Consider the following 10,719-nt stretch of genomic DNA (forward strand, 5'->3'; position numbering starts at 1 on the left):
TTTTTTTCGAGACAGGGTTTCTCTGTGTAGCCCTGGCTGTCCTGGAACTCACTCTGTGGACCAGGCTGGCCTTGAACTCAGAAATCCACCTGCCTCTGGCTCCCAAGTGCTGGGATTAAAGGTGCACCACCACAGCCTGGTTGTTTGTTGTTTTTCAAGAGAGGGTTTCTCTGTGTAGCCCTGGCTGTCCTGGAACTCACTCTGTAGGCCAGGCTGGCCTTGAACATGAACATTCGCCTGCCTTTGTCTCCTGAGTGTTGGGATCAAAGGTGTGCACCACCACAGCCCAGCTTCTATTTTTGCTTTTTTTTTTTTTAATTTTACATATGTGAGTGCACTATCGCTGTCACTGTCTTCACACACACCAGAAGAGGGCACTGGACCCCATTACAGATGGTTATGAGCCACCATGTGGTTGCTGGGAATTGAACTCAGGACCTCTGGAAGAGCAGTCAGTGCTCTTAACCACTGAGTCATCTCTCCAGCCCCCATATTTTTACTTTTTAAGAGGTTTCTCTTTCCCGACTTCATTGGTAATGTGACTCAAACAATCTGACTCCAGTAGAGCAGGGACTGCAACAACAGGAAGCCTGAGGCTGGAGGGACTTTGTGTCCTTACTTAGACATTAGGTCTTGCTACATTGTCTAGACTAGCATAGAACTCAGGATACCCTGCTTCAGCCTCTCAAACAGCTGGGAATACAGGCATGCGCCATGCCAAGGCTTAGAGAAACTTTAAAATAATCTAAGCTCATCATTTAATTTGTCTAAAAGACACATGGACTTGAGAGAAAAAAGGCAGTTAGTTGCCTAGCCATCACAAAACTCCCAAAAGCTGATCCCACAGGAACCTGAACCCCAAACCACCAGTTGCATTTTTATGATCCTACACAGCTTCTGACAATCTAAGACTTCCTTGGACCAAAGCAGGTCAGTGGAAGGCTCGGTAGGGTGGAGCGCCCTGGTCCCCAAGTCACTGCTTGAGACCTTGGCTCAAATTTGGTCTAAGCTGGTCTCTTTAGACTGGAACTCAGGCTTCAGAACAGTGAGAAATTCACAAGCAACGGGACCTTGGGAGCCCCTGATGCCTGAACTCACACGCATAAAACCCAGCCCAGCCTTTTTTTTTTTTTTAAAGATGTATTTATTTATTATATGTAAGTACACTGTAGCTGTCTTCAGACACTCCAGAAGAGGGCGCCAGATCTTGTTATTGATGATTGTGAGCCACCATGTGGTTGCTGGGATCTGAACTCTGGACCTTCAGAAGAGCAGTCGGGTGCTCTTACCCACTGAGCCATCTCACCAGCCCGAGCCCAGCCTTTTGATGATGATGATGATGAAGGAGAAGGAGGAGAAGAAGGAGGAGAAGGAGGAGGAGGAGGAGGAGGAAGAGGAGGAGGAGGAAGAGAAGAAGAAGAAGAAGAAGAAGAAGAAGAAGAAGAAGAAGAAGAAGAAAGGGGGGAGGGTGGGGGAAGATCAAAAGGAAAAAAAACCCTTTGAATTGGCTCATGTTCCACCTGACAGGGAGAACCAGAAACAAAGTGCAGCCAACTCAAGGTAGCTTGAAACAAGTATGGTAACTGCTGGACTCTTTTGGGAATGGAAAGATCAGGCGTACAAATCCCACTTGTTTGACAAAAAGCAGAAAGCTGAAGGGCAGGGCAGCAGCTGTGGGGGACAACCAAAGGCAAAAGAAAACATAGTACTGAAGTAATGACTGTAATGACCAACTTCTTCTGATACTCTTCCTGCACCCCAAACCTCCTCGTCCTCAGAGTATCACCAAAGGGGGTGCTCAGTATACAAGGTGAGATGAGTTTTAAAGCAGCCTCTGTGTTTTTCTAGACCTTTCTCTACAACCAAGATTCTGATGACTCCTTCTAGCCAAAGCTGGCTTCTCGCCTCCAGGCTAGGTTTCATTCTTGCTGTGGTCCCTTTCTTTCTCTTTTTGAGAGAAAGTCTATTTGAGAGGGTTAGGGATAAGAACCGAGGGCTGGAGAGGCAGCTCAGTGGTTCAAAGAAACTGCAGCTCTTCCAGAGGACTTGGGTTTGGGTCCCAGTGGGCCCCAGGTGGCTCACCTGCCTATAACTGCACTTCTCAGAGATCCAACATCTTGTCTCCACAGGCACCCGTATGCATATCACATAGACATACACATATATACACATGAACTTTTTAAAAGATTTATCTTATGTATATGAGTGTTTTGCCTGCATGCACTTATGTCCATGAAGGTCAGAAGAATGTTGGGGGCTGGTCTTGTGTACTGTATATTAAGATGCTGATTTTTGTGCCCAGACATCCTATCTGGTTAAGGATGGCATGCCGAGCATCTCCGGTCTCAATGCTATGTAAAAACTGTTTTCCATCATCTTGGATTGGTTAATAAAGAGCTGACATTTGACTGGGCAGGAGAGGACAGTGGAGGTGGGACACAGGGTCCCAGGTAGAGAGAGGAGAGGGACCACAGGATGCAGATGGCACGTAATGGGGCATTTATCTGGGTATTAACAGCTTAGAGGGTTACAATAGTTCAGAACCTGCCCAGCAAGTGCCAGCAGCTTATTAATAAAAATACTACCTCACTGTGTCTTTTATTCAGGAGCTATTATGGGCTAAAGTGGGTGTTAAAATGCCTTGCAGATATCTGGAAGCAAAAGGGGCCATCGACCCCCCACAAATACCCCAACAGAAGAGGGCACTGGATCCCCCTGCACTGTAGTTACTGATGAATGCATATCATTACATAGGTGTTGGGAATTGAACCTGGGTCCTCTGGAAGAGCAACAGGTATTCCTAATCACTGAGCCATCTCTCCAAACCTATTTGAATTAAAAGAAAAAAAAGGCCAGCAAGATGGGTAAGCTAGAAAAGGTGCTTGCCGTTAAGCCTGTCCACCTGAGTTTGAGCCCTGCAATCTACATGGTAAAAGGCAGAACTGACTTCCACAAGCTGTCCTCTGACCTCTATGTACTCCACACCAGCATCATGGTACACGAGTCATCACCACCACCCCCATCAAAAACATTTGAAATTAATGTATTTTAAATAGGGCTGGAGAGATGGCTTGGCAGTTAAAATTACTGGGTTTGATTCCCAGCATTCTGGTGGCTCACAACTTCCTATAACTCTAGGTTCCAAGGGATCTGATGCCCCTTTCTGGCTGCTGCAAGTGGCGCTCACACGCGCGCACACACACACACACACACACACACACACCACACAAATTCAAACTAAATAAAAAGCTGGATTTTAAAACCTGGCTCTATTACTGCCCCTATGTCCTTGAATGAATTCTTTTCCCTCTCTGAGTCTGTCTCCTAGCCTTTATTTATTTGTTTGTTTGTTTTTGTTTGAGACACGGTTATGTGGCCAGGGTTGGTCCTCCTGTCCACAGCTCCCAGATGCTAGGGTTAGAGATGAACACCAGGGTATTAAGTTCTCTCTTCATTTAAAAACAAACAAAACCTGTGTTTTTAACTTTCTATGTAGGAGTATTTGCCTAAATGTATTTAAACATGCCACGTGTGTGCCCGGTGTCCGCAGAAGCCAAAAGTGGGTGTTGGATACCTTGGAACTGGAGTTACAAATGGTTTTGAGCTGACACGTGGGTGCTTTGAACAGAGAGCCCTTGGCCTCTCCTACAGGAGCAAGTGCTCTTAACCACTGGGCCAGCCCTCCAGTCTGCTTTGCTCATTTTTGTTTTGGTTTTTCAAGACAGTCTCACTATGCAGCCCTGGCTATCCTGGAACTCACTATGTAGACCAGGTTGGCCACAAATTCAGCCTGCCTCTGTCTCCCAGCATTGAAAGTGTGTGTGTTCCTTCCACACAGCCCCGCCCCTTTGCTCATTTTTAAAGAGGCTAAAGTTACACTTTACAGGATTAAGCAGATTAAAACAAGTAATGGCTGTGAAGACCTCCTGGGTACCTGGCCCTAAGCTGGACCTGCTTGTGTTACTTCCTACAAGCACATCTAAGGAGGTTAGCTGGGGGAAACGCTGAGCTGAGTAGACTTGCTTTCAAAACCCAAAGAAAATGGTTTCAAAACAAATCCTGCAAACTTGGTCTAGGTGCCCAAGTGCGAGCGACAGCCCAGGCTGAAAGACAAGGAGATGTAGAATATAAGTCAGAGACAAGTCAGGTTCTGGGGACAGGGAGAGCTACACACAGTAACGGGCTACAAGGTAGACAGATGAGCAAGCAGGACAGAAGGTTCCTGTGGCTGTAGGGCTTCTACTTCATTCCCCGTGAGTTGTTGGTTCCTTATCTGGGGAGGCCTGCAACAGATCTGCTAGAGAACCGTAGCTACTCAACTCTAGGCTTCTCATTCAGCTGCTCCACCCACCGTCAGTGATAGAAATTACTGTGAGTCCTCACTAGGTGTCACACAGTGTCCTAAGCACTACTCAAGTGTGACCTGACCAACTACAAGGAGGTCAGGCCAGCACTGCCGGACTCCAAAACTTCTTTCTTTTTTCTCTGTGTAGCCCTGGCTGTCCTAGAACTCACTCTGTAGAAAAGGCTGGCCTCAAACTCAGAGAGATCCACCTGCCTCTGCTTCTAGAGTGCTGAAATTAAAGGTTCGTGCCACTACGCCTGGCTCTTTTTTTTTTTCCTGGTCCAGTGGTTTAGAGGAGTAAAGACTTCCTCCAATAGACTCCCAGGGTGAAGTTCTAGAGAAGCAGGTGATGTTCTCATGTTCTAACCCGTAGCAGATGTAAATTGATATGACACATTGACAGTCCCTATTCTTCCGTTACACCTCACGAACACCAGCCTTCTCCCAGGTCTCACTGACCCAGAGCCAGCCCCGGCATGAGAATCATCAGAGTATGCAGAAAGCCCACCAGGAATGTAGAGGGCTAAATACTCTAAGCATAATGGGTTTTAGTGGACTTTAGATGTCTTGGTTGTCTTAGATCCTATCTCTGGTGCCTTCACCTGACACCCAAGGCCACCCAAGTCACTCTGCCCTGCCTCTGTCATAAAACACCTCCTAGTCAGCTCTGCCTTTCCATGGCTACTAACATCTCATGTCAGGGCCCACTGTACCTTCCTGCTGACTGGGTATCCTGTGCCCATATACCATCTGTGATTCTAAACCTAGAGTGTCTGCTGTGGGCTGAAAAACTGCATGAAACACTCCACAGCAGCGGTTCTCAACCTGTGGGTCAGAGTCGCATACTGGATTTTTACATTACAATTCACAACAGGAGAAAAACTGCAGTTATGAAGTAGCAATGACATAATTTGATGGCTGGGGGTCACCACAGCATGAGGAATTGTAATAAAGGATCGTGGTATTAGGAAGGGCGAGAACCACTGCTCTTCTACTGTTTACCAACCCCAACCCTCTGCTTCATGGTCTCCCCACCACCCACTCCTTGCTCTACCACACCGTACTATTGTGCTCCTGCTGGAGACTGAGGCCCGCGCACTGTGCATCCTACCCTACAGCTGGATGCTTCTCTGTTGATGTGCTCATTTCGCTCACAGTAAAAAATCTAAAAATAAGACTATCTACAATGTCTCAAAACTTACCTTCTGCAGTAAGTACTCTCTGAGGCTAAAAGAGCAGCTCAGTGGGAACACGGTGCTTAGCATTGTGATCAGTTCCCAACTCTGTCTCCCTCCCTCCCTTCCCCTTGACCAAGATGGGTAGCCACTCAGTTTCAACTTTCAACTGTCCTGAGTACATCTGCTAAACACTCACTGTTCCTGGCCCCTTATCAAACTTTGTCCTCAAAGCATCTGTCCCGATGGTGTTCACATTTACTCTCTCTGCCCATCCAAATGCACTCCAGGGAGGAAGGAGTCTATCCTATTTTTTTTTTTTTTTTGTCTCCTGCTTTATTACTCAAGGCTACACATATGAATACAGCCTGATATTCTGTTGTCACACATAGGCATTGCAAAACTTATCTTGATTTTCGTCATTTTGTTTTGTTTTTCCAGATGGGATTTCTTGTGTAGCCCTGGCTGGAGATCTCGATCTCGATTTCTCTCTCTGTCTCTCTCCTCCCCCCACCCCCCTCTGTAGAGATCCATTTGCCTCTGCCTTCCAAGTGCTGAGATTAAAGGTATACACCATCACACGGGGCTTCATCTGTTTCTTAATTATTGTAATTAGACAGCAAGTTTCCCAAAAGCACAAACCCTGGGTTATTCATGCCCATGGCTACTTTAGTGTGCATACACAGGTTCATGTGTTAGGGTGCAGGTGGGGTCAACCGTGGGGGTCATGACTCTGGAACCATTCATTTTGGTTTGATTTACACTTACTTGTTTGTCTATTTATTTATTAGGGAGAAGGATGTGCCAGAGAACTTAGCAGAAGTTAGCTTGGGTTATGGTGGTCAGACTCTAGTCTTCAGGCTCAGCAACCATCTCAGCAGTCCTGCATTCTGGGGCTAACCAGCTCAGCTAGGCTGGCTAGCCAGCAAGCCTAGAGATCCACCTCCCCAGCATGAGGCTTACAAGCGTGAGCCACTATATCTGTTTTTTTATATGGAGATGAAGCCCAGGTCCTGATGCCCCCAGCACTTTGCCAACTGAGCCATCCCCTCAGCCACTCCACAGGTATTTTCTAAGGGTTTGTATGTTCTAGCCCCAGACACCTCCAACCCCCAGCCTCCACACATGCCTCCAAACTCCTGTCTCCTACATTAGTCCTGGTTCTGACCCTGGACAAGCCTGTTTTCCTCCTGGAACCTCAGTTTCCTCAAATGTAAAACAAGGAGACTACACATAATCTCAAATGTCTTTCCTGGCTATGGTGTCTCTTAAAATTTGTAAGAGGTAAAACTTGGCCCAGCCCAGCTCCAGAGACATCACAGGCACATGGTAAATATTTGATTTCCTTGTTGTTGATTCTCCTGTTACACAGGAATCCGAGGTGTCTGAGAACCATGTCTGAACAGAACAAGTAAATTCCAAATCCCACTTCCTTCTCTGACTCGCCAAGCGACCTTATTCTGTTGTTTGTGACCCAAGAAGGACAAGGCACTAAAGGGAGGCTGGAAAATATGAAGTCTGAGCCCCATGGATTCAGTCCTAAACCTGTAAAGCCTGTAAACAAGTTACTTCAGGTCCTAAGTCTCCTCAACCAAAAAGAAAAAAAAAAAAAAAAAAAAAAAGAGTCACACTTCTAGGGCTGAGGATATAGCTCAGTAGTTGAGTAATGTCAGGTATGTGCAAGGCCTCAGGTTCCATCCTTGCCTATCAAAAAACAAACAAAACCCCCGACATGTTAGCCAGGTGCAGAACACGTGTCTATACAGGAGATCGAGGAAGTGCTTGAACCCAGGAGTACAGGACCAGTCTAAGCAACTGACAATGGGGTGCTGTCCTAATAAATAATGATAATAACAACAACAACAATAAGAAGAATAGCATTAGTTGCTATTATTGCTCTCGTGGAGAACCAGATTCACCCAGCACCCAGATGGTGGCTCATACCCATCAGTAACTCCAGATCAAGAGGACCTTCTGGCCTCTGCACTCACCAGGCATGCATGTGGTACAATGCACGTGGTGCATGTGTGGACATGCAGACACACATATAAGAAGGTTCTGTAATCTAAAAAAATGAGTTAAAATTAAAGTTTAAAAGGTTCTGAGGATGTCGCTCAGTGGTAGAGTGCCCATCTAGCTGGCGTGAGGTCCTGGACTGATCCTTAGTACCACATACACACAAATCAAAAATGACTAAACTCATGCACAAAGTCCTGATAATCAAGGTTCAAAGCTGAGAACCAATAGTGCTTAGAAAAAGTCACCATGCTGGGTGCAGGGATGCAGGGCTTCGATCCCATCACTCCGGAGGCAGAGGCTGGCAGATCCAGGACAGCCAGGGCCACACAGAGAAACCCTGTCTCAAAATTACATAAATAAATAAATAAATGAAAATTCACTGGAAATCGGTTGAACTGAAGAACTCTAAAAGCCACATGTTTAATTTTTAAAAGCAGACTTTATTTATGTATGTGTGTGTGCATGGGCACCAGGACTGCAGGGACCTATAGAGGGCTGAAGAAGCCTCTGGAGATGGAGGAATAGGACATTGAGTTGGGTGTCGGGAACCAGAAGGGACCTCTGCAAGAACAGCACACCCTTAACCTCTGAGTCACCTCTCCAGCCTCATTGAAAAGAAAAAGAAAGCCCGTATCTCTCATGTAACCCAGGCTGGCCTCAAGTTCCCTACATATCAGAGGAATGACTTTGAATTCTGACTCTCCCTCGACCTGGGATTGCAGGCATGCAGCAGGTATAGGCAGTGCTGGGGATGAGACCCCTTGCTTTGTGCAAGCCTTCTACCAAGTGAACCACATCCCATCCCCCAACTCAATTTTTAAAAATTATTTATTTAGAGACAGGGTCTTATTTTGTCGTCCAGGTTGACCTAGTTAGCACTCCACACGCAGACCAAGCAATTCTCCTGGCTCTGTCTAGTCTGGGATTACAGGTGTGCAATCACCACTATCAGCCAGGAAAAAAATTAAGGGAAGAGACAGACGCATTTCCGCTCCGTGCTTTCTTTCTCCAGAGCATATTATCACCAATAAGGTCAGAAATTCCATGTTCCCGTAGTGAGGAAGTGACCCACTGGCGGCCCGGTCCTTGAATTCAGGATGGAGGAAGTGACTGTCCACCGGCCCAAAGCCAGGAAGTGGAGGCACATATTCAGTCCCTCCCCCACCCCTAAAATTCTCCCTTGGCCTTTCTAGAAAGCTTTTGGAGGTCGACCCTGGTAGACCCAGAAACTGAGCCACCCACACGGTGGCTGGGAATCAGGCGGCAGAAAGTTCATGATACCGCGGGGCAGGAAGCTGCAAGACGATACGTGAAGGGATTTACAGGCCCAGCTAAGCCAATTCTGAAATTTCCTTCACTCAACTCTTCCCCTCAAGGTGCAAAGCTATTAATCTGCTGGCATAAGAGACTACGCGAGGACTCAACTAGTCTCTAGGAAGACTTGAAGCTGTTCTCCACAGGAGGCAGAGGTCTTTGAGCCTCAGGAAGAACGGTCGGATGTCTTCTCATCCACATCATAAACTCCACACTCATACTCTATTTCTAGGAACCACTCCCCCAATCCCAGAGGCCAAAGACACCTTCGAGAACTTTGGGTCTACAGAAAACCTAGAACCCAGGATAACTCGGAATCTCAAGTCCTGAACTCTGGAAGACCCCGTACTTCCCATATTTCAGAATCTCTGACACTCAGGTGCCTTGGCTTCCTTAACCAGGAGACTTGCCCGGTCTGCAGATCAGAGGATACACCTCGCGGGAAGTCGCCCCATGCGCCGGCCCCAAGGAGCCCCCAGTCTTAGAACGACGGCGCTCGGACTTCCAGAGTTCCAAGACCTCCAAGTTCCGAGGAACCATTGTGTTCGATCCTCCCCACCCTGCCAGGCTCTCGCTGAGGATTCCGGACCCAAGAGAAACCAGACAGCCAGAGACCCGCGAGCGGCGGGCAGGACGGAATGGGCCCTTCTTACCCGCTAGGGCCGCCATGGTCCAGGGTGCCGACAACACAGGAAGGACCACCCGGCAGCAGCGCCTCGGGTCCGCGCCCGCCTGCGGTCTAGAGAAGAGGCTGTCTCTACCTCTGCAGCCGGAAGGATGCACCGCCTACGGCGCCCTGGGAGGACCAAACCGCACCTGGCACGGGGACCCGCCCCGGAGCCCCTCCCACTTAGGTTAACGCCCCGCCCTGCCCCGTCCTGCCTCCCGCGCGAACTCTGCCGCGTCTCTGGCGCCTGCTGGCGACTGGCGACCTCTAGAGGCGTTCGGATTGACCAGGGTGATTCAGTATAGTCTGGAGGTCGCAACACAGGGGACCCTCAGCGCTCAGGTTAGTCCAGTTGCCCTTCTACACTACTTGAAAATGGCTCTGCTCTTCAGGTGCAGAGCGTGAGTAGGTATCACAGGTCTTTTGACTCCCAGTTTGTAATCAGCAATGTGAACACGAAGAAGCTAAGAGAAACCACTTTTGCGTGTCAAAGGCAATATGGAAATGAGGCTCCCTAGAGCAGATTATGGAGGCCAAATACCTGGGTTCCTGGAATTTTGGGTCCAGGACCCCCACTCCTTATATAAAATCCCTGGTTGTTCAAGTCTCATAGAAAATGGTGTAAACTTTGTCTATAATCCACGCACAATCTTCATATGCTTTATTTTTTCTTTTGTTTTGCCACAGGGTCTTGAAATACAGCTAGACTGAAATTGAACTTGCCAGCCTCTTGCCTTAGCTTCTTGAGTGCTGAGATATTCTTGTTTTAAATCATCTCTAGATTGTTTATAAAAAAAAAAAAACCCAAAATCTAGATGTTCTAACATAGTTATCTTATTCTGTGACTAAGATCAAGAAAGAACCGGACAGTGGTGGTGCACACCTTTAATCCCAGCACTTGGGAGGCAAAGGCAGGTGGATCTCTGAGTTCGAGGCCAGCCTGGTCTACAGAGTGAGTTCCAGGACAGCCGGGGCTACACAGAGAAACCCTGTCTCGAAAAAACCCTGTCTCAAAAGAAAAGAAAGAAAGAAAGAAAGAAAGAAAGAAAGAAAGAAAGAAAGAAAGGAAGAAAAAGACGTATCACTCTCAGCTCCTTCTCCACCGCCGTGTCTACCTGTATTCTGCCATGCTTCTGGCCAGGATGATAGTGGACTAAACTTCTGAACCTGTGAGCCAGCCCCAAATAAATGTTGTCCTT

General features: G+C 47.5%; 1 protein-coding gene across 1 annotated transcript in view; it reads right to left on the bottom strand.

The window, feature by feature from the left end:
• The window catches only part of Limk2 (LIM domain kinase 2), a 68,156-nt gene extending 58,457 nt beyond the window's left edge, over positions 1–9,699 (bottom strand). The window contains exon 1 of the mRNA XM_021176297.2: positions 9,507–9,699. Within this exon, the coding sequence (XP_021031956.1) occupies positions 9,507–9,522 (16 nt within the window). The 5' untranslated portion in view covers positions 9,523–9,699. The remainder of the gene's footprint in view (positions 1–9,506) is intronic.
• Between the last annotated feature and the right edge of the window lie 1,020 nt (positions 9,700–10,719).

The sequence above is a fragment of the Mus caroli genome, chromosome 11, assembly GCF_900094665.2.
Source record: "Mus caroli chromosome 11, CAROLI_EIJ_v1.1, whole genome shotgun sequence".
Classification (NCBI taxonomy): Eukaryota; Metazoa; Chordata; class Mammalia; order Rodentia; family Muridae; genus Mus; species Mus caroli.